Raw genomic sequence first — 24,954 nt, 5'->3', positions numbered from 1 at the left:
CGGACCTTCATTACCCAGGATGGACTATCTCGGCATACAAAGCAACGTGCGCCACGTCCACTCGGCGCAACTCTAAAGCCCCGCCCACTTTCTGGGCTAGAAAAACAGCGTCTATACGTTGGTCAATCCGCCTTATTAGTGATTCACAATCTTGTTGCATTTTATCAGAAAACAAACCAGAGCATCAGAAAGGTCAGAGTTGGCACAGCGTTTTGCTTGGTCTCCATTGCAAAGAAGAGGAGGGAGGTTTGTGATGCAGCAAGCTGCCTTCCAGCCAGAAAGAAGAGAAAATACAGATTCTTTGCTTGTTTTATCTGATTTACATTTTTTTTTATTACCATAACTATAGAGATATTTCTACTGATATGTGATGATAATAGATGATGTATAATGTTGAATGACTTAGGCCCCCTTCACACGGGCGAGTTTTCCGCGCAGGTGCAATGCGTGAGGTGAACGCATTGCACCCGCACTGAATCCGGACCCATTCATTTCTATGGGGCTGTTCACATGAACGGTGATTTTCACGCATCACTTGTGCGTTGCGTGAAAATCGCAGCATGCTCCTCTTTGTGCGTTTTTCACGTAACGCAGGCCCCATAGAAGTGAATGGGGCTGCGTGAAAATCGCAAGCAAGTGCGGATGCGGTGCGATTTTCACGCATGGTTGCTAGGAGACGATCGGGATGGGGACCCGATCATTATTATTTTCCCTTATAGCAGGGTTATAAGGGAAAATCATAGCATTCTGAATACAGAATGCATAGTACAATAGCGCTGGAGGGGTTAAAAAAATAAAAAATAAATGTAACTCACCCTAATCCACTTGTTCGCGCAGCCCGGCATCTCTTCTGTCTTCATCTGTGAGAAAAAGGACCTTTGATGACATCACTACGCTCATCACATGGTCAGTCACATGATCCATTACTATGGTGATGGATCATGTGATGGACCATGTGATGAACGCAGTGACGTCATCAAAGGTCCTTTTCCTCACAGATGAAGACAGAAGAGATGCCGGCTGCGCAAACAAGTGGATTAGGGTGAGTTAAATTATTATTCTTTTTTTAACCCCTCCAGCGCTATTGTACTATGCATTCTACATTCAGAATGCTATTATTTTCCCTTATAACCATGTTATAAGGGGAAATAATACAATCTACACAACCTTGAACCCAAACCTGAACTTCTGTGAAGAAGTTCAAGTCTGGGTACCACATTCAGTTTTTTATCACGCGCGTGCAAAACGCATTGCACCTGCGCGATAAAAACTGAACAACGAAACGCAATCGCAGTCAAAACTGACCGCAATTGCGTACCTACTCGCGCGGCTTTGCCGCAACTCATCCGGACCTTATCCGGACACGCTCGTGTGAAAGAGGCCTAATACAGTGAATAAACGTATCTGAATGAAGACTAGTCTGAATATTTCTGGAAAGAAATACAATTTCCATATGTATTGCCAGAAAATCAAATTAAGTTGCAGTACCGCAGAAAGGCCAGCAGATGGCGAAATAAGGCTATTTTACTACTGACACCTCTGAGGCTCTGGATTTGCACAAATGCTAACACTTCCATTCCCACTACACAATAGATACTGTAAGTAAGATACCTACATGTCAAGCTAAAGGAATAGATTCAATCTAAGTGGATGAGTTGAGCGAAATGTCAAAGATTTCTACCTGCACAAAAACCGCTAAAATCCAGACCAGCAATACGGTCCTATTGTCAAAGCAAATTTTCAATTTTACACATCTCTAATCCCTTTTCATGCTGCTTTTTACATGTTTCTCTTATATTTCGGTTCATTTTCACAACTTGTATCACCCTGTTAACAGATCCCTTATTAATATGTTTCCATGTAGTGCATTTTAGTGCCTAATTGTGTCCTTCTATGAATGACCTATGGTCTGATTAGCCCTTTCAGGCTACATTCGCACAACGCCATTAAAAAACGGACTGTCAGTTTTTCATTACTATTCTTGTTTTGTTTTGTATCTATTTTTCACGGTCATCGAAAAACGGATGAATATAGTTTTTCTTTGGAACATCCCAACCTCTGCAGTCCCCTCAGTATATACTATACACCCCCACAGTGCCCCCAGTATAAATAATAGCCACCATATTACCCTCAGTATCTAAAATGCCCCCCCCTGCAATGCCCCCAGTTTCTATAATGCCCCCATATAGTGGCCCCTCAGAATGTGCCTTGTACATAAAATGCCCCCAATAGTTCCCTCCAGTATAAATATTGCACCCAATAATGTCCTCCAGTATAAATGTTGCCCTTAATAGTGCCCTCTATTCTGCTGGGTCGGTAAAAAAAATACTTACGTTTTCCATGCGGGAGAATGCTCATTCTGCACTGGAGCAGAAGGCAGCCCAATTTCTTAATACCCCCTTACCGCCCCATTTTCAGACTGGCCAGTAGAGCACACAAAAGGGCTGATGTTTCCAGTTTCCTGCAGATCACTTGTCAGCTTCATTGTACAGACGGAGGCAGAATAAACAGAGTCGCCTCATTATTATTACAGGATAGAGGTGTTAATGACAGCTATTGTGCAGCTGGAGGCCTAGATAAGGCGGGAGAGTAACACCTTACACCACACGCATAGATAAGGTTGTGTATGCTGCTCCTCTGTCACTCCCTGGTCCTCGGGGGAGGGGCCATACTCCATCACTTTCTATAATAATCTATGACATTTTTCTTTCAGATGATTCTCATTCATTCATTGCAGCTGTCATGAAGTCCAAACACTGTTAACACCACGCTCAAAATTATCCTGGTGCAATCAAAATGTAATAAATAATAATTTTATTATTTAATGAAAATAAAAAGAATTCTCTGCCATTCCACCACCTGTTTTTTCACAAACCTGTCTCTGGCTGTAAGGCAACTGGCTGCAGCAGGAGCTCTCCCCCCACAACTGCTCAGTCCCACTCCATTAAGCCTCTCCCTTCAGAAAAAGTGAGAGATGTAAGAAATTAACAAAAATTTCCTCCAACCTGATCGAAGATTTCATCGAATGTCGGCCTCCTTTCTGCTAATTCACTCCAACATTGCTTCATGAGCTGAATGCACTCCAGGGGGGCCTGGTCAAGGGCCACAGTTGGACGACATAACGGAGGAGGCTTCTTCACCTTCCTGATGATTTCTGAAAAAGATAAGTAGTGTCACTGTATGATATTTTACCCCACTAACCACACATCCCTCTCACGGTTTTCAAGATCTCTGCTTGCTGTCATTCAATAGGAAACTTTAGGGTATGCCCATACAGTGCATTTGCTGCAGCAGATTGGTGTGCATCCCAAATCGTCAGCCCTGCTATGTAATGTTTTATTACCCTCAGCTGAGAGTCCTGACATGCAGTATGGTGGACCCCGCACAACCACTTCTTGCAGGATGATGGCGAAGCTGAATACGTCCCCTTTAAAGGTTCCTCTCCTGGCCAGGTTTTGATCCCTGAGCAGCTCAGGAGCCGTCCAAAACAGTTCTGCATGAGAGAATCACATGACAATTATTAGCAGATATCTGGCTCCTCCCACGAGGAGCTGATGTTACAGACAGCCCATTAGGAGCAGCATGATTTAGTGATGTCACTGAAGTCCGGTGTAGATGCCGTTGCATGGTCCTGGTATCATTAGGAGATGTAGAGATGTGAAGGGGCCTGTGGCAAAAAATCAACATGGAGCCATTTTTTGTAATAGAGTCATACCACTGTACACCACCATCCCTCGTGCAGAATGCCCTCATTGGACAGACTTTCTGACGGTTCCTGCACACAGGAAAGGTCCCTCATACCATTGATAGAGGAGCTAGGATTATTGGAAAATGATGAGTGTAGTCACCAGAACAGGTTAGAAATATTTATGTGTCCCTCCAGTGTTCTACAAAATAGCAGTAGTAATGGAATGTACCAGAAATACAAAAAAATAAAAATACCAAAAATTCTGGAGTATCAGGTGAATGGAATATTACTTTACCCCTGTCCTTCTCACCTCCAGGGGGCGGAGACAAACGGGGAATTTTCTGGTTTTCCACAATTTCATTATAACCATAATCAGTGATCTTCAGGACAAATCTTCCATCCACCACGCAATTGCGCGACTTCAGACGTCCATGTTGAAAGTCCCGGTGGTGTAAATATCTCATTCCCTGTTATAAAGAAGAATAAAAAATAAAAAAAATAAACAAAAAAACAAACAAAAAATAAAACCATTGACCAGAGAGCTCTACCTAACAGCTCATATAGCTATGCCCACCGAGCAGGTTCTGGCTCCCCTACCTCCACCACCCATCTGGGGACAAGGACTATTATAATAGGCTTCATCTCAGGCCCCCATAACTGGGGGATGACCATAACTGCAATATAATAATAATAATTAAAAAAAAATCTTCAGTTAATTTTTTTTTTTATAAATATTTACTCCACACTTCTGCTTAGTGTATATGACAATCCTAACCAGCAGGACATACAAATTGTATTGTAGGATACAGTGGAAACAGGAGGGCTCTACATCGCCTTGTGGACATAACTGGTATTGCACTTTTTTTTCTTCTTATCTAATTATACACACCTTAATCAAATCTAATAGTAATGAAGACTTGAACATCCAGTCCAGCTTGACGTCCTCGTTCCTCAGCAGATCCTCCAGACTTCCTCTGGAACAATGTTCAGTCACAATAGCAAAAATGCCGCAGTCGGAAAAAAAGCCGAGAAAGGGGTTGACATTTTCATTCCTCAAATCCTTCATCTGCGAACAGGAAAGGGAGACGTCAATTTTTATAAAAATACCGTAAGGCAGAATAACGCCATGTGGGGTATCCCTGAGCCACACAGAAACTGTATAATAACAAATATAGTACAGTGCATGATTATAACGGCCAAATACTACAATACAATAAGCGCCATATAGTGCACTGCATGATTATCAGTGACATATAGTACAGTTCACTATTATAGGAGCCATATAGTACAGGGCATGAGTATAAGCATCATATTATACAGTGCACGATTGTCAGCACCACATGCAACGAGCCTCTGAGGAGCTGGAGCAGAGGATGGGAGTGGTAGTGGCCCTGATGATGAGGTGTCACGTTGTACTCCCTCCAGCGCTTGGTGGTGGACAGACCCCGGGAAAGCTAGGGTCCTCCAGCCACCACTCTCCCCGCTCCGTTCTCCTTGTAGGTGCGGGTCCCAGAGGTGGGACCCGCACCTATCAGACAATGGGGGCATATCCTAGTGCTATTCCCCCATTGTATGTGATGGGAATACCCCTTTAAAAGTCTTTCTTTACTGTGTGCACAATAGGAGTTGTAGTATATCCAACAGTTATCTGTACACAGTACCAATTCCTTCTAGATGTCCAAGCATGAGCTAGGCAGTTCGTTGCATCAATGGTCCTCTAGTTACTCCATCTCCTACTAAAGTCTCTGTTGCTGGGATCTCTGGCTAGCTTCTACAATCTGGCAACAGGGACTAGGGTGCATAGGGTGTCTTAACTTGCTGTCCCTCTGCAGAAGCAGGATCCGGAACAGTTTAAGCTGGTTTACCTAGCTGACCTCATACTGTAGCCATGAAAATCCTCCTTCAGATCATCCTCTTCATCTCCTGGAGATTCTGGAAGAGAGGAGGAGGAGGTCTGCTGGGTTTCTGCTCCCACTCTTCAGCTAGACTTACTGGAATCTAGCCCGTCCCCACCCTAAGCTCCAGAGAGGGCTGGGCCAGGATAGTTAACCCTTGCCATGCCTGGATCATGCTGAAACAACTGAGCGTGCAGTACATACAGTCAGGTCCATAAATATTAGGACATGGACACAATTCTAACATTTTTGGCTCTATACACCACCACAATGGATTTGAAATGAAACAAACAAGATGTGCTTTACCTGCAGACTGTCAGCTTTAATTTGAGGGTATTTACATCCAAATCAGGTGAACGGTGCAGGAATTACAACAGTTTGCATATGTGCCTCCCACTTGTTAAGGGGCCAAAAGTAATGGGACAGAATAATAATCATAACTCAAACTTTCACTTTTTAATACTTGGTTCCAAATCCTTTGCAATCAATTACAGCCTGAAGTCTGGAACGCATAGACATCACCAGACGCTGGGTTTCATCCCTGGTGATGCTCTGCCAGGCCTCTACTGCCACTGTCTTCAGTTCCTGCTTGTTCTTGGGGCATTTTCCCTTCAGTTTTGTCTTCAGCAAGTGAAATGCTCAATCGGATTCAGGTCAGGTGATTGACTTGGCCATTGCAGAACATTCCACTTCTTTCCCTTATAAAACTCTTTGGTTGCTTTTGCAGTATGCTTTGGGTCATTGTCCATCTGCACTGTGAAGCGCCGTCCAATGAGTTCTGAAGCATTTGGCTGAATATGAGCAGATAATTTTGCCCGAAACACTTCAGAATTCATCCTGCTGCTTTTGTCAGCAGTCACATCATCATCAATACAAGAGAACCAGTTCCATTGGCAGCCATACATGCCCACGCCATGACACTACCACCACCATGCTTCACTGATGAGGTGGTATGCTTAAGATCATGAGCAGTTCCTTTCCTTCTCCATACTCTTCTCTTCCCATCACTCTGGTACAAGTTGATCTTGGTCTCATCTGTCCATAAGATGTTGTTCCAGAACTGTGAAGGCTTTTTTAGATGTCGTTTGGCAAACTCTAATCTGTTTTTGAGGCTCACCAATGGTTTACATCTTGTGGTGAACCCTCTGTATTCACTCTGGTGAAGTCTTCTCCTGATTGTTGACTTTGACACACATACACCTACCTCCTGGACAGTGTTCTTGATCTGGCCAACTGTTGTGAAGGGTGTTTTCTTCACCAGGGAAAGAATTCTTCGGTCATCCACCACAGTTGTTTTCCGTGGTCTTCTGGGTCTTTTGGTGTTGCTGAGCTCACCGGTGCGTTCCTTCTTTTTAAGAATGTTCCAAACAGTTGTTTTGGCCGCCCCTAATGTTTTTGCTATCTCTCTGATGGGTTTGTTGTGTTTTTTCAGCCTAATGATGGCTTCTTCACTGATAGTGACAGCTCTTGGGATCTCATCTTGAGAGTTGACAGCAACAGATTCCAAATGCAAATAGCAGACTGGAAATGACCTCTGGACCTTCTATCTGCTCATTGTAATTGGGATAATGAGGGAATAACAGACACCTGGCCATGGAACAGCTGAGAAGACAATTGTCCCATTACTTTTGGTCCCTTAACAAGTGGGAGGCACATATGCAAACTGCTGTAATTCCTGCACCGTTCACCTGATTTGGATGTAAATAACCTCAAATTAAAGCTGACAGTCTGCAGTTAGAGCACATCTTGTTTGTTTCATTTCAAATCCATTGTGGTGGTGTATAGAGCCAAAAATGTTAGAATTGTGTCGGTGTCCCAATATTTATGGACCTGACTGTAGCATTAAGATTACAAACATAATATAACAAACCAAACTTTACAGATTCCCCCAGATCTGGGATACTGCACATATAGTACAGTGCATGACTATTAGTGGCAAATAGTAGTATCAAAACAACAATGCCATACATTGACCAAATTACCCTTCCATGCAGTTGCCTAAGTTAAAAAACTATGAAAAGACACAATACAGTAAATAAAATACTGCACAGAGCCATAATAGTTGTATCACAGAATTACACATTAAATACCGCCATACAGTGCTGAAAAAATTCTAACGGACAATGACCAAATAAGAGCTACATAACTGAGGTCCTGCCTTGGATTTTCAAATCACAAAAAGATTTTCATTATCCTGAAATGAAGCCCCCCCTATAGAACCAAGCAGGGAAGTGAGAGGTCAGTCCGAGCTGTGATCTTAGGTTCCACCGGTAAGTAGGCGGCCATCATATCACAGCAATATATTAACCTCACCTTCCGCAATGTGCTGGTCGTGCTCTGCCGCAGCTCGTGGTACGCACCGGGCTCAAACTTCTTCAGCCAAACCCAGTCTCCCTGCAAAATAATAACATCACATATGTATTAAAGGGAACATCCAGGGGTATGGCAACATCACCCTCCCCCCACCGGAACCATGAGATTGCATAGATAAGAGTCTTTCTGCCAGATACCAAGCAGAATAGTGAGTGCAGCTCTGGAGTATAATACAGGATGTAACTCAGGATCAGTACAGGATAAGTGATGTAATGTATGTACACAGTGACTGCACCAGCAGAATAGTGAGTGCAGCTCTGGAGTATAATACAGGATGTAACTGAGGATCAGTACAGGATAAGTAATGTAATGTATGTACACAGTGACTGCACCAGCAGAATAGTGAGTGCAGCTCTGGAATATAATACAGGATGTAACTCAGGATCAGTACAGGATAACTAATGTAATGTGTGTACACAGTGACTGCACCAGCAGAATAGTGAGTGCAGCTCTGGAGTATAATACAGGATGTAACTCAGGATCAGTACAGGATAAGTAATGTAATGTATGTACACAGTGACTCCACCAGCAGAATAGTGAGTGCAGCTCTGGAGTATAATACAGGATGTAACTCAGGATCAGTACAGGATAAGTAATGTAATGTATGTACACAGTGACTGCACCAGCAGAATAGTGAGTGCAGCTCTGGAGTATAATACAGGATGTAACTCAGGATCAGTACAGGATAAGTAATGTAATGTATGTACACAGTGACTGCACCAGCAGAATAGTGAGTGCAGCTCTGGAGTATAATACAGGATGTAACTCAAGATCACTACAGGATAAAAAATGTAATGTATTTACTCAGAGACTCCACCAGCAGAATAGTGAGTGCAGCTCTGGAGTATAATACAGGATGTAACTCAGGATCAGTACAGGATAAGTAATGTAATGTATGTACACAGTGACTGCACCAGCAGAATAGTGAGTGCAGCTCTGGGGTATAATACAGGATGTAACTCAGGATCAGTACAGGATAAGTAATGTAATGTATGTACACAGTGACTGCACCAGCAGAATAGTGAGTGCAGCTCCAGAGTGTAATACAGGATGTAACTCATGATCAGTAAAGGATAAGTAATATAATGTATGTACACAGTGACTCCACCAAAAAAATTGTGGGTGCAGCTCTGAAGTATAATACTGGATGTAACTCAGGATCAGTACAGGATAAGTAATGTATGTACACAGTGACTGCACCAGCAGAATAGTGAGTGCAGCTCTGGAGTATAATACAGGATGTAACTCAGGATCAGTACAGGATAAGTAATGTATGTACACAGTGACTGCATAAGCAGAATAGTGAGTGCAGCTCTGGAGTATAATACAGGATGTAACTCAGAATCAGTACAGGATAAGTAATGTAATGTATGTACACAATGACTGCACCAGCAGAATAGAGAGTACAGCTCTGGAGTATAATACAGGATGTAACTCAGGATCAGTACAGGATAAGTAATGTAATGTATGTACACAGTGACTGCACCAGCAGAATAGTGAGTGCAGCTCTGGAGTATAATACAGGATGTAACTCAGGATCAGTACAGGATAAGTAATGTAATGTATGTACACAGTGACTGCACCAGCAGAATAGTGAGTGCAGCTCTGGAGTATAATACAGGATGTAACTCAGGATCAGTACAGGATAAGTAATGTAATGTATGTACACAGTGACTGCACCAGCAGAATAGTGAGTGCAGCTCTGGAGTACAATACAGGATGTAACTCAGGATCAGTACAGGATAAGTAATGTAATGTCTGTACACAGTGACTGCACCAGCAGAATAGTGAGTACAGCTCTGGAGTATAATACAGGATGTAACTCAGGATCAGTACAGGATAAGTAATGTATGTACACAGTGACTCTACCAGCAGAATAGTGAGTACAGCTCTGGAGTATAATACAGAATGTAACTCAGGATCAGTACAGGATAAGTAATGTAATGTATGTACACAGTGACTGCACCAGCAGAATAATGAGTGCAGCTCTGGAGTACAATACAGGATGTAACTCAGGATCAGTACAGGATAAGTAATGTAATGTATGTACACAGTGACTTCACCAGCAGAATAGTGAGTGCAGCTCTGGAGTATAATACAGGATGTAACTCAGGATCAGTACAGGATAAGTAATGTAATGTCTGTACACAGTGACTGCACCAGCAGAATAGTGAGTGCAGCTCTGGAGTATAATACAGGATGTAACTCAGGATCAGTACAGGATAAGTAATGTATGTACACAGTGACTGCACCAGCAGAATAGTGAATGCAGCTCTGGAGTATAATACAGGATGTTACTCACAATCAGTACAGGATAGTCATGTAATGTATGCATACAGCAGAGTTTTGTAGATTGTGTTACGTTTACACCTTATAAACTTGTCCGACAACCACATGGACTTTCTGATCTACTATTTCTTATTTTTGTCTATGAAATCTGGGTGACACATTGGTGTTGCAGCTCATCTCCACTGCAGTGAACAGATCTGTAATACCGCACACAATGTGTGGACAGACGTGGGGCTGATTTTGCGAGAAAGCAATCATGTTTTTCTTATTCTGTGCAACCCATTTATGGCATAATATGGATAATATTATCAGATTCCGTTCTGATGTGTTTGTGAAGACGACAAATCCTTTGAACATAATGAATGATTCTGGCTAATTGCATGTACAGTACTCGAGGGAGATTTCAGTATGACCCAGTAACCCCAGTAAACAGTTCCTATGAGCATCTCCAGTCCTTGTGTTGTGCACAGCCTAAAGACCTCAGAAGTGCAAGATAACAGGACCAGATTAAGGATGGCAAAAGAGGCATTCGCCTATGGGCCTCTACCAGCCAATGGCTTCTACCTTGCAGTTGCTTCAAAGGCTTTCCAGACACTTTTAGCAGCAAGGTGGAAATATCCAATCAAGCAAATGAAAATAAATGTTTCTTCCAATGAGTTTGTGCATTGGAACCTTTCATCTGTCCCTTGAGGTCAGGGAATCTTCACGTGATGCCTGTGTCAGAGTAGAACTGAAGTACTGATCTCTTCCACCATTTTTTGTTCTCCACTAGGGGGAGCTCACCACATACACCACATACATACATACAGCAAAAATGTAATTGCATACGCAGGGAGCTCCCCCTAGTGGTGGTCACAGGTAGCTATAATTATATAATATGTCAAAAAGAGAGCTCAGATATATGAAACCCGTAGATTTTCAGCACTTACTTCATACACAGCCACGTTTGAGTTCTCGTAGTTGACTGCCGCGCTTTTAATGGACAGTGAGCGAGCAATGGATTTCAAGCTTTTGCAGTCAGAAACACTTTTGGTGTCACTCAGGTTGTCAATATTCAGCTTCTACAGATACAAATAAAGTGAAATATCAGTTTAGGTGATTGTTAATTGTCCATATTGAATTCTTTGGGATAGGCTGATGAAGGCTGCATTGCAGCACAAGTGTCCTGGGTTCAAATCCAACATTTGTACAGGATTAAAGGGGTTAGCTAAAGTTAGACAAACATGGCTGCCTTCACCAGATTATGTTCGGTATTGTGGCTCAACTTCATTCACTTCAATGGAATTGAGCTGCAATACCAGACATAACCCATGGAAGGGGTGGCGCTGTTTCTGGAAAAAAGCAGCCAAGTATGGACAACCTCTTTAAATGACTCCTCATCTGTAAAACGCAATTGGCTGTAATCACTTGGGGGAGTTGCAGCTAGTGACCCCTGCAGAGGAAAAGTCATATTACATGGCCATTAAAGTGACATGTATATATTTTATTTTTAAGGCTATGATGAGATGGAAAGTGGTTGTCTCATTAAATTCCTAAAAAAAAAAAAAAAATTTTAAGGTGCCCAATGAAATGTAATTGAAGACGAAAAGAAATTCGAATGATTTGCTAGCACTATAAAGCACCATCATTATTGTTATTACATAGGTCTCCATAATCCAGGTCTCAGGGGTTTAGGCCGCTCGACTTATGATACAAATACGGACATAATTCCCATCTAATGCGGCAGAACATATGACAGTTTCATAATCCACCTCCGACCTCATGTAAATGTCTGACAACGTCACAGAACAGGCTCCGCACAGGATTTTATGGGATTTCTATTTGTTTATTTTATTCCTTTATATTATGCAGGGAGTCATTACAATGTAGCTTTATGTCAGAAACGCTACTATATCACATCATTCTGTAACACGTTATCCAAGCAGTTACCATCTATATGCAAAAGAGAAGGTTGTAGGAGAAATAGGGGAAACAGGAGAAGAAATGGGGGCAGTGAGATGGACCAGAGGGTGGAGAAAAATGGAGGATGCAGAATGGAAGATGGGACCTCTTTTTAAATGTATTTAAGTCAGTTCTGGCCATAAAAATACACTTAAAAAAAAAAAGCACATAATAGTGTGTGCCAAATTTGCCAAATGTTTTTGATTTTTCTTCTCATTTATTATCTTGTTATTATTTGAAAATGTGGTTATAAGGAGGGAGTATTAGCAAAATCCAAAGGAGAGAGCGGGAGAAGAAGAGGATGCTGAGTAAGGAGAAGCAAAAAGATTATGGCTGAAAAGAAAAACTAGACAACAGAGGTGAAGATAAGATAGGAGAAGAAGTAGGAGATGGTAAAGGAGGGGAAGATGATATCGAATTTGCAGAAGATGAAGATCAAGTAAGAAGGAATTAAGGAAGAAGGATTCAATAGAGGGGAAGGTGATTCAGAAAAGAAGGAGAAGATGATTATGGAGTTATAAGAAGATTATGACGGATGAGAAGGAGAAAAAAGATACAGTATTAGAAGAGAAGAAAGAAGATAATAGATGAGAAGGAAGCAGCTAGAGGAGAAAAAAGAAACAAGATAATAGAGGAGATGTAATGAGAAGATGATAGAGGAGAAAAAAGGAAGAAGATAATGGAGAAGAAAGAAGAAGATGATGGAGGGGAAGAAGATGTTTATGTAGAATGAGGAAGAAGAAGATTAAGGAAGGGAAAAAAAAGGTAGACAATGGAGGGAAAGATGATTCAGAAAACGAAGGAGATGATGATTAAGAAGGAATAAGAAGATTTTGATCGATGAGAAGAAATAAAATGGTGGAGAAGGAAAAAAGAAGATAATATATGAGGCAAAGTTGATGAAGATGATGGAGGAGAAGAAGATGTTTAAGGAGAATGAGTTAGATGAAGATTAAGAAAGAAAAATAAGTTAATGATTGAGGGGAAGAAGAAGTAGACAATGGAGGTGAAGATGTTTCTGAAAAAGAAGGAGATGATGATTAAAGAGGAGTAAGAAGATTATGATTGATAAGAAGGAAGAAGATGATGGAGGAGAAGGAAGAAATAGTCAATGGAAGAGAAGGCGATTCAGGGGAAGAGGGGGATGGAGGGGGAGAAAAAGAAGAGAAACAACATGAAATAGAAGAGGATGATGAGAAGAACAAGATGATGTTGGAGTTTAGGAAGAAGAGAAAAAGATGAAAAAGATGTGGAGGAATTAGATGTAATACAAGCAAAAGAGGAAGAAGATAGATAAGAAGGAAAAGAGATGATGAGAAGAAGATGAAAAGAAGAATAAAATGATTGAGGAGGAAGAAGGAGAATAAAAGAAAATTATAGAGAACAGTCATAAGATGAGAGAGAAGAATGCACCTCGACCATCTTACCTTTATGCTCAGCTTGGGGTTGATAAACGTCAGGTCATCCAGAGACAATAGTATTTTGTTGGGTCCTTTCACCAGTTGTATCTGAAGAATGCTGTGTCTGAAATATTACAGGAATGGTAAGATTGTAGAACATCTCATAAATACTGTTATCAAGACCTATAAATCATGGTATAGACCCCCCACAACTATAGCATGCTGAGACTCTATATACAGTACTGTATTCTGCACAGTCCTCTACAGTGCACCATCATAGGACCTTATACTTCTACCCGGTGACTAGATGGGTTGCTGGTAATTTCATGGGACTCGTCAGCATTTGATACATTTTCCACAGGGACGTGATAAGCAATGAAGTATCCTCCAGAATGAGTGAAAGTGGGACCTCCATCTATTCAAGGGGTCCCACCTTACAACTGGAAGCCACTACAGCTAGCCAGACATTTCATGGAGAATTGTAACATCACATGGTGGCCGTTCTGTTAAATTGCCTTCCAAGCTATATATGGATCAGAGATGAGCGAATCCATTGTAAACTAAACTATAAATTTGTCTGCCAAATGAATCCAAAGCTTTGGCGATTCACCCAAAAATGGCGCACATTGCCATTTTACTGTGACATTTGGCGTGGAAAACAGGAGAGAGGATGAAGATCAAGAATCACTGGGTGGGAGGGGGGGGGGGGTCTTGCCCTGATTGGCTCAGAGACTGACAGACAGCCTGATCAGCCAATCAAGGTCCTTCCACTGAGAACGCCATTACACACTGCTCTGTTCTCAGCTTGCGTTCTGTTAGCACGTGTTGTGGCTGTGTCAACCAAAAAGTTATTGAAGACACAAGACAGTAGTCTATCTGTACTAGAGATACTACAGGGAGAAAACAGGGAGATATAATTGCGTAGCTTTTAGGGTTTTATTACGGAAAGCTTAGCATAGAAAGTGAGGGACTGGTCACTCTGAGTTGTGAGTTGTGAATTGCACTAAACAGGATGCTCCAGCCTCATCAGTTCTGACAACATGCCTACCTCTCTGCACACCTCATGGCCGTGGACAAGGTCTATGCTTAGACCGAAACACTAGCCTGTTTATTATGGAGTGCCTTTAATAAATCCAAGATATACTTTTGAGTGCTGTGGTATTCATACACGTCCACGTGGAAGGATTTCTTTACCATTGAGCACCACATTATATCCCAGAGAGCTGACCAATTAATTATAATTTTGAGCTTTTAAAAAAATAAAAACTCATGTTTCATAGGCTTATTACCAGCACCTCAATACCATACATTCTCTTGCAAACACTGCGCTATTGCCTCTTTTTATAAGCCTTCTAAAAATATAAATTTACAGTTTGTAATTGGGCATTTTCAGTGAATTTCAGTGCATCAATATAACCACGCTAATGAACTCATTGTATTACTGTAAGATCCTGTGTAGTTAACAAAAGCATTTCACTGCAGAAACTTTATGTTTAAATGCAAAAACTGCATTAGTATGCCCACATGAGTGAACGCGTTCCATTACTTCAAGATACCTTGTAGTTAAAGTAAAATAATTTTACTGCAAAAACTGCATTTTTACCATTGTAAATTGTCAATACCAGTGTGCAGTGTGCTTGTAATAGAAGAAAGACATTTAATTGCACCTCTGTCTTTAAATTACAAAAAAAAATACACTTGCAGATTTGCTAGTACCATTTAATAATCTGTGTAAGGAAACCTGTGACTTTTCATTTATAGGGCTCATAATGAAATGTCTGACAAATAGAGTGCAAAACAAAATACCCAGGCCTCATCAACCGAGAGTCCAAATGTGGGTAGTAGTGCAAACATCAGTAGCAGCATCAGCCATGTTGGCCAGTAGTAGTAGTGGTAGCAGGCCACAGTTCTCCCTGCTTTCTGATAGGCGCCACGTTATTATTGAGCTAAAAAAGGATGAGATTCTGGATTGGACGGCTCACTTCTCCTTTAAGTAACAGCACAATTATGTTGAGGTCACTTCGAAACCTGACACCGTGCCTTGCAGCAAGGGGTCGCAGCGTTCCTCCTGCTACTCCTCCTTGCAAACCCAGAGAAGCCTTTCAGTTTCAGTTACATCCTCTCTGTCTTCACAGCCCACTCCTAGCAGAGTGTCTTCTTTTTTTTCGAAGAACAGACAACAAAACCCCATGTGCTATGAAAGATTCTCAAGAGAGTCTCTGTGTTAATGAGTTGTGTAAGAAGGATCAATGTAAGCATTTCGACTGCCATGAGAAAGGGGTTCAGGGCGAGGCGGGGAACCCCAGCTGTGTTGGTGGTGGTGGTGGTAGTAGTAGTAGTGAAACCCGTAGCCACGGTGGTGGCACTAGGGGAAAATAAAGAGCGGGGAATCGAGAGGGGGCCAAAGAGCCCACAATATCACACATCCAGGACTATGCACACCCTCCTGCCACCAATGAGATCCCGCTGAGAAAGGTCTGATGCTAGACTGAAACGTTCAAAGAATGCTATGTGGCTAATATATATTCTCTATTCCTGGATATAATTACACTGTATGGAAAACCAAGCAATGTGAATACTTCTTTCTGATTAATAAAGTAAATTGCATAGATTTAACCTGGAGTACCATGGATATTCCTAATCTCAGATCACTTTTTTCTCACGAACTCCCGGACCTAAGCAAAGTGGAGTGCAGATCTCATACTCTCACAAAAGAGCCCACAATGACATATGGCAGTCTGATAAAAGTGGCGGGAAGGGTGAAGACTATGCCGATGATTGTGTGTTGGACAGGACCTAGGACCAGATCAGAGTGCTGAGGAGGAGGTAGAGACAGAGGAGGAAGATGGTGGTCGCAGTGACAATGGCAGAGTAAAGGCAATGTACGGCCAAAACTTCCAAAAGAACTGGTAGAGCTAAATTTGCTTCTATTGTGGTCAACTCAGGAACTGGTGATGCCACTGATACTATAGGCACAGGCTCAAAAACGTGCCAGACCTAGGCAAGGTTCGGCTGCCTTCCCAAGCAATACAGGGTCCTTATCATCATCATCATCAGCTGCTTCTTCTCCTGCTCAGACTCCTCTTCCTCCTCCTTGTGCTCCGCTCCATAGTGAGACATCCATAACGGAATATGTGACCATAAGAAAACTATTCGCAACAAGCCATTAACTTACAGTATGCAAGTTGAACTTCCATCTGGCCAAGTTGCTGGGGTGCAGTTGCTGACATACCACTTAGTTGTGCTAAATGTAGCACAGTTCTGTGCCTTTCCAAAATGTTATTCTGCTAATTGCTTCATTCTTGATTTGTTTTGCACACATGAGGGCAGGCAGATTGAGGCATTGGCCCTCCAGTGTCATCTCAGAGACAGTTTTCAGCACAGCAGATGGTGTTGTCACACCCAAACGGACAAAAATGTCCTCTGCTCGTGTCTAAAACATCACTTCTGTCAATATGAATGACGCAAGTATCCGTGAGGATATTTACATGCCTCCGGCTGAGGAATGCCGATGAATATACTGTATCTGCCATTGCCTGCCTACCATCATGCGGGTTCTGCTGCCTCTATTATTGCAGCCACGTGCCTCTTATTGCCCTTTACACATCCACACTGCACTGCTGCTGCTACCAAATAAAATTGAACTTTGGCTTGTTCAAAACAGGCCACTTTTATTTCTGACATTAACATGCGCCTGTGTGTAAACAGGGACAGGCCTTATGACCTTTTCAAGGCATAATTTTTGGACGCTTGGTCCCCCAAGCCACTTCTTTTTATCCCATAGACATGTGCCAGTGCGGTGTCTTTTTAAACACGCGGTATGTTAAAGTTGTCAAACGTGCATTTCCCCACAGCTATGTATCAGTGTCACTCTCAGAGCTTAAAGGCGGGGAAAAGGGGGGGGGGGATATTCATATATATTTTTTTCAAAATAGAGAGAACAAGATTTTTAAAAATCCTAGGAGACCTCAGAGTCTCATACTCATATAAAAATTTTCAGACCAAGTAGAGCACTTTTAGAATTGATTCGGCCACAAATCAATTTTATTTTTAAATTTTATTTCACTCATCTCTACTATGGATCTCTTAAATGGGGTTCTCCGGGCTTTTAATATTGATGGCAATCAATATCAGATCGGCGGGGGTCCGACACCCGGCACCCCTGCTGATCAGCTGTATGAGGAGACGGCGCTCGCTGCTGCTTTGCCATAGACATAGCAGCAACAGGCAGAAAGACGGCACATGCAGACTGTGCGCGTCTTCCCTTTATACAGCTGATCGGCGGGGGTGCTGGGTGTCGGACCCCCGCAGATCTGATATTGTCTCTATTTTGGCTTATAGAGGGGGCTTCCAAGCAGTGGGGATGTTCTCCATGATGTCCACATGCCCTAATAGGACATACAGACATGGACTGACATCAGGAGACAAACCTCCATGATTACGTGCATACGATAAGGTGGTGGCCCTGCTCTCCTCCACCATAGAAAGTAAGCCGTCTGCCAAACTAATGCGTACCCCTGTCGTAAAACTTTATTAAAGGGGCTGTCCCAAGATATAAACCTATCCCTTATCCACAGGATGGGAGATAAGTATTTGATCAGTGGAGATCCAACCGTCAGGCTCGCCAATATAATGAGGGGGGGGGGGGGGGGGGGCCTGAGTCTATCAAGTGAATGGAACAGCAGTAGACTATGCCGCTTCATTCACGTGGGAGAAATCAGGACCTCTCATGATCTATGCTGGTCCCAGAATTTGGACTCTTCCTTATTTCCTATCCTGCCAATAGTGGATATGTTTTTTACTTGGGACAACCCTTGTAACTGCGCTGATGCCAGTGGTAACACCCTGGTCCTACCCATAGACACAGCCATAGCCAGGGGCACATGGGTCGCCACCACTTGTCTAGGCCCACTCTGGTCTACCCCCATATGCTATCATAGGACATATAACAAGAAGGGTTCACCAAAGTGTATAGAGTGCACATGACACGTAGAAGAAAGATCAAATCATCAGATACACAGGATTATCATCTTTGTGCCGTAATCATCTGCCTAAGGTCCATGGACGCAACAGGTAAAAACATAAACTACTTAACCTTCCAACCAACACAGGAAATAATTATATTTTCATGTTCTGAAGATTTGGAACAAGTTAAACAAGATTAAATCCCAGAGATTATTTCATTGTGTCGTCAGTGGGCGACGAGCAGCCAAGTGATGTGCAACATGGGAGCTTCACCAAGGATCAGAGGTGGGAGAGACCAAGACAAGGAAAGTGATTGGATATCTAACCATCAAAGTGATGCCAGAAAAGACTGACAACCAGCAAACCAGCTGATGGTAAGAGTAGTAGGATGGAGTCAAGTGTGTGCTGCTTCTTAAAGGATCTGTCCAGTTTGCAACCATTCCTTCCTTGTTCCCAGACATCTAAAATAAAAAATGAAGCCACTTTGTAAAAAAAAAAAAAAAAAGCTCTTACCGTTTTGTGTACAGAGGCCCTATGCAGACCTATGTGTCTCCATGGTTACAGACAACAAACAAACCCTTGTGTAGTCTGATCCTGTAATCATGTGTTCTACTGTACACATTTTTTGTGCTTTTCTTTTTTCACTCACAGCCTTCCTGGAGCCATAACTCATTCACATACCGTTATGAGGGCTTGGTTTTTGCAGGACAAGTTGCACTTTCTAATGGCGCCATTTAATATTGCATACCATGTAGTGGGAAGCAGGAAAAAAAAATTACAAATGGGGTGGAATTGGAAAACAAAACGCAATACCGACACAGTTTTATGGGTTTTCTATCTACTGCGTTCCTTATGCGGTAAAACTGACCGGTTCCCTTCATTCTCTGAATCAGTACAATTTCAGCAATACCACATTTATATCGTTTTTCTTTTGCTTTAATATTTTAAGCAAAAACTTTAGATTTTTATTTTCTTTCTTTTCATTGCATTATTCTAACTAAAGTTTTTATACACTGCGTGCAGAATTATTAGGCAAATGAGTATTTTGACCACATCATCCTCTTTATGCATGTTGTCTTACTCCAAGCTGTATAGGCTCGAAAGCCTACTACCAATTAAGCATATTAGGTGATGTGCATCTCTGTAATGAGAAGGGGTGTGGTCTAATGACATCAACACCCTATATTAGGTGTGCATAATTATTAGGCAACTTCCTTTCCTTTGGCAAAATAGGTCAAAAGAAGGACTTGACAGGCTCAGAAAAGTCAAAAATAGTGAGATATCTTGCAGAGAGATGCAGCACTCTTAAAATTGCAAAGCTTCTGAAGCGTGATCATCGAACAATCAAGCGTTTCATTCAAAATAGTCAACAGGGTCGCAAGAAGCGTGTGGAAAAACCAAGGCGCAAAATAACTGCCCATGAACTGAGAAAAGTCAAGCGTGCAGCTGCCAAGATGCCACTTGCCACCAGTTTGGCCATATTTCAGAGCTGCAACATCACTGGAGTGCCCAAAAGCACAAGGTGTGCAATACTCAGAGACATGGCCAAGGTAAGAAAGGCTGAAAGACGACCACCACTGAACAAGACACACAAGCTGAAACGTCAAGACTGGGCCAAGAAATATCTCAAGACTGATTTTTCTAAGGTTTTATGGACTGATGAAACGAGAGTGAGTCTTGATGGGCCAGATGGATGGGCCCGTGGCTGGATTGGTAAAGGGCAGAGAGCTCCAGTCCGACTCAGACGCCAGCAAGGTGGAGGTGGAGTACTGGTTTGGGCTGGTATCATCAAAGATGAGCTTGTGGGGCCTTTTCGGGTTGAGGATGGAGTCAAGCTCAACTCCCAGTCCTACTGCCAGTTTCTGGAAGACACCTTCTTCAAGCAGTGGTACAGGAAGAAGTCTGCATCCTTCAAGAAAAACATGATTTTCATGCAGGACAATGCTCCATCACACGCGTCCAAGTACTCCACAGCGTGGCAGGCAAGAAAGGGTATAAAAGAAGAAAATCTAATGACATGGCCTCCTTGTTCACCTGATCTGAACCCCATTGAGAACCTGTGGTCCATCATCAAATGTGAGATTTACAAGGAGGGAAAACAGTACACCTCTCTGAACAGTGTCTGGGAGGCTGTGGTTGCTGCTGCACGCAATGTTGATGGTGAACAGATCAAAACACTGACAGAATCCATGGATGGCAGGCTTTTGAGTGTCCTTGCAAAGAAAGGTGGCTATATTGGTCACTGATTTGTTTTTGTTTTGTTTTTGAATGTCAGAAATGTATATTTGTGAATGTTGAGATGTTATATTGGTTTCACTGGTAAAAATAAATAATTGAAATGGGTATATATTTGTTTTTTGTTAAGTTGCCTAATAATTATGCACAGTAATAGTCATCTGCACACACAGATATCCCCCTAAAATAGCTAAAACTAAAAACAAACTAAAAACTACTTCCAAAAATATTCAGCTTTGATATTAATGAGTTTTTTGGGTTCATTGAGAACATGGTTGTTGTTCAATAATAAAATTAATCCTCAAAAATACAACTTGCCTAATAATTCTGCACTCCCTGTACAGGGAGTGCAGAATTATTAGGCAAGTTGTATTTTTGAGGATTAATTTTATTATTGAACAACAACCATGTTCTCAATGAACCCAAAAAACTCATTAATATCAAAGCTGAATATTTTTGGAAGTAGTTTTTAGTTTGTTTTTAGTTTTAGCTATTTTAGGGGGATATCTGTGTGTGCAGGTGACTATTACTGTGCATAATTATTAGGCAACTTAACAAAAAACAAATATATACCCATTTCAATTATTTATTTTTACCAGTGAAACCAATATAACATCTCAACATTCACAAATATACATTTCTGACATTCAAAAACAAAACAAAAACAAATCAGTGACCAATATAGCCACCTTTCTTTGCAAGGACACTCAAAAGCCTGCCATCCATGGATTCTGTTAGTGTTTTGATCTGTTCACCATCAACATTGCGTGCAGCAGCAACCACAGCCTCCCAGACACTGTTCAGAGAGGTGTACTGTTTTCCCTCCTTGTAAATCTCACATTTGATGATGGACCACAGGTTCTCAATGGGGTTCAGATCAGGTGAACAAGGAGGCCATGTCATTAGATTTTCTTCTTTTATACCCTTTCTTGCCAGCCACGCTGTGGAGTACTTGGACGCGTGTGATGGAGCATTGTCCTGCATGAAAATCATGTTTTTCTTGAAGGATGCAGACTTCTTCCTGTACCACTGCTTGAAGAAGGTGTCTTCCAGAAACTGGCAGTAGGACTGGGAGTTGAGCTTGACTCCATCCTCAACCCGAAAAGGCCCCACAAGCTCCTCTTTGATGATACCAGCCGAAAACCAGTACTTCACCTCCACCTTGCTGGCGTCTGAGTCGGACTGGAGCTCTCTGCCCTTTACCAATCCAGCCACGGGCCCATCCATCTGGCCCATCAAGACTCACTCATTTCATCAGTCCATAAAGCCTTAGAAAAATCAGTCTTGAGATATTTCTTGGCCCAGTCTTGACGTTTCAGCTTGTGTGTCTTGTTCAGTGGTGGTCGTCTTTCAGCCTTTCTTACCTTGGCCATGTCTCTGAGTATTGCACACCTTGTGTTTTTGGGCACTCCAGTGATGTTGCAGCTCTGAAATATGGCCAAACTGGTGGCAAGTGGCATCTTGGCAGCTGCACGCTTGACTTTTCTCAGTTCATGGGCAGTTATTTTGCGCCTTGGTTTTTCCACACGCTTCTTGCGACCCTGTTGACTATTTTGAATGAAACGCTTGATTGTTCGATGATCACGCTTCAGAAGCTTTGCAATTTTAAGAGTGCTGCATCCCTCTGCAAGATATCTCACTATTTTTGACTTTTCTGAGCCTGTCAAGTCCTTCTTTTGACCCATTTTGCCAAAGGAAAGGAAGTTGCCTAATAATTATGCACACCTAATATAGGGTGTTGATGTCATTAGACCACACCCCTTCTCATTACAGAGATGCACATCACCTAATATGCTTAATTGGTAGTAGGCTTTCGAGCCTATACAGCTTGGAGTAAGACAACATGCATAAAGAGGATGATGTGGTCAAAATACTCATTTGCCTAATAATTCTGCACGCAGTGTATGTATGTCTACAGAGCTGCATGCGAGCTCATTTTTCTGAGGGGGCAATCTGCAGTTTTCACTTTTCATACAATTTTTGTAAAATTTTTCTGGGGAGGTGAAGTGACGAAAAAACTGCAAATCAGCCATTTGGATTTTTTTTTCCCGTTATGGCGTTCACCGTATGGGATAAATACATTTATATTTTAATAGTTTGGGGGGTTTGGGATGCAGCAATACTAATGATCATTTTTTAATTGTTTATTAACGGAGGGTGATTCGAATTTTTATATATATATTTTTAAACTTTTTTATTTATTTATTTTGCTTTTTTTTAATCCACCGTATGAGATCTAAACGTGTTCTTAAAGTCACTTTTCCCATACACTACACTGTGATTTAATGCAGCATATTCTTATGGAGCAATGCCACCTGCAGGCATCCATGAGAATATACCTGTGATAGGCTGAAGCCTGCTGGAGGCTACCAGGCCTATCAGCCTCTCATCACCAACAAACAGCTTCCCTGATCTCAGCGTGGGGAAGCTGTTCGAGCCACGGGAAAGCAGAGCACCCGAGGAGGAAAGCCGCCTCAGATGCTGTGGTCACTATTGATCACAGCATTTGAGGGGTTAAATGAGCCATACGTGTCTGCTGCTATGGCGGGCTCCATTTTTAAAGTGTGGACATGTATGGCAGATGTCATGATGGGATTATGAGAGGCAGTGGAGAAACACACAACTGCAGGATCAGACTACTCAGGTTTTTGGTTGTTGTTGCATTCTATAACCACGGAGACACATAGGCATGCATAGGAGCTGTGTACACAAAACAATTAGAGATTTTTAATCATGACTATTTGCAAAGTTGCTTCATTTTTTTAATTTTTATTATATTAGATGACGCAATAAAAATGTTGCCAAAGGTATGCACAACCTAGATGTAACGAAATGAAAGAAGTACTTACCTGATGAGATAGGAGACACCAACCCCACATAAAGCCAAGGCGAACACCAAGCCGAACACCAGGATGACAATAGATGGTTCAATACCTGAAATATACAAGGTAGCATCATTACCACTTCATAAGGTATCACCTTGATATGAAGGGTTCTGTGAAAAACCAAAGGATCCCCAAAAATCCCATGAAACATCAAATGTTTCCCAAAGTGCACCAAAGCCTGGGAAATGGCTAATGAAGACGATATGGACCCTTACGGATCTGTATCCTTCCCATAGAAGAAAATGGAGCAAAAATATGGATCCATGTAAGAATATCTGAAGATGCTGCAGTCCATCAAAGGGGCATTCCAGTCTAAAACATCCATCGCCTGTCCACCGGATGATGGTTAGATCCTGATGGGCAGGAGTGCTGAGAGATGAACCCATAAAAATCTTAAATTCAGGGACTTTCCTAAGGATAGACCATTCATTTAAAAAAAATTTTTTGATGATTCTCTTAAAAAGGGTTCATATAGTACATGACAATACCTTTCTTACAAAGCTAGAACCAGCCCTGTACCTCACAGGCGATGCAGGCCACCTAAAGCCTGCATTAGGACGGCTGGAGGCAGAACCGCCGACAAGGGGACGTTTTTTGTTATGCACAAACTTTCTACTTGGTGTGAACAAACACCAACCCTGCAAAGTGTATTTTGTTTGACTTTATGTGTGAATAAACACGGACATTTGAATTACGAACTTGTACTTTGCCTCTGTACTGCCCCTGCTTAGGCTACTTCCGCACTCGCGTTTTGTGCAGACATTCAGATAAAACAACCGTCTGCATCCATTCAGAACGGATCCATTTGTATTATCTTTAACATAGCCAAGACGGATCCGTCTTGAACACCATTTAAAGTCAATAGAGGACGGATACGTTTTCTATTGTGCCAGATTGTGTCAGTGAAAACAGATCCGTCCCCATTGACTTACATTGTGTGCCAGGACGGGTCTGTTTGGCTCCGCTTCGTCAGGCAATGTTATGGTGTCCGCCTCCAGAGCGGAATGGAGACTGATCGGAGGCAAACTGATGCATTCTGAGCGGATCCTTTTCCATTCAGAATGCATTAGAATGCAAACTGACCCGTTTTGGACCGCTTGTGAGAGCCCTGAACCGATCTCACAAACGGAAACCAAAACGCCAGTGTGAAAGTAGACTTATCCCAACTACCAGAGCGAATCCCCACAATTGGTGGAGGATGCGGGCATTGCAGTGAGGCTGGCGTGAAGGACGAAATATTTTTGTTTTTCCGGGCATGGTTGTATGTCTTACATCAAACCATA

At 42.1% G+C, this 24,954-nt stretch overlaps 1 protein-coding gene across 1 annotated transcript in view; it reads right to left on the bottom strand.

Moving 5' to 3' along the window:
* Window positions 1-24,954, bottom strand: part of LOC120994037 (retinal guanylyl cyclase 2-like) — a 110,389-nt gene that overhangs the window by 17,623 nt on the left and 67,812 nt on the right. Inside the window, exons 6-13 of the mRNA XM_040422498.1 lie at window positions 23,636-23,720; window positions 13,614-13,710; window positions 11,175-11,306; window positions 7,897-7,977; window positions 4,578-4,754; window positions 3,999-4,155; window positions 3,344-3,493; window positions 3,006-3,154 (exon numbers count right to left, since the gene is read on the bottom strand). Of these exons, the coding sequence (XP_040278432.1) occupies window positions 3,006-3,154; window positions 3,344-3,493; window positions 3,999-4,155; window positions 4,578-4,754; window positions 7,897-7,977; window positions 11,175-11,306; window positions 13,614-13,710; window positions 23,636-23,720 (1,028 nt within the window). The remainder of the gene's footprint in view (window positions 1-3,005; window positions 3,155-3,343; window positions 3,494-3,998; window positions 4,156-4,577; window positions 4,755-7,896; window positions 7,978-11,174; window positions 11,307-13,613; window positions 13,711-23,635; window positions 23,721-24,954) is intronic.

This window comes from Bufo bufo, chromosome 3 (assembly GCF_905171765.1).
Source record: "Bufo bufo chromosome 3, aBufBuf1.1, whole genome shotgun sequence".
Taxonomy (NCBI): domain Eukaryota; kingdom Metazoa; phylum Chordata; class Amphibia; order Anura; family Bufonidae; genus Bufo; species Bufo bufo.
This window is presented reverse-complemented; position numbering and strand designations above follow the sequence as displayed.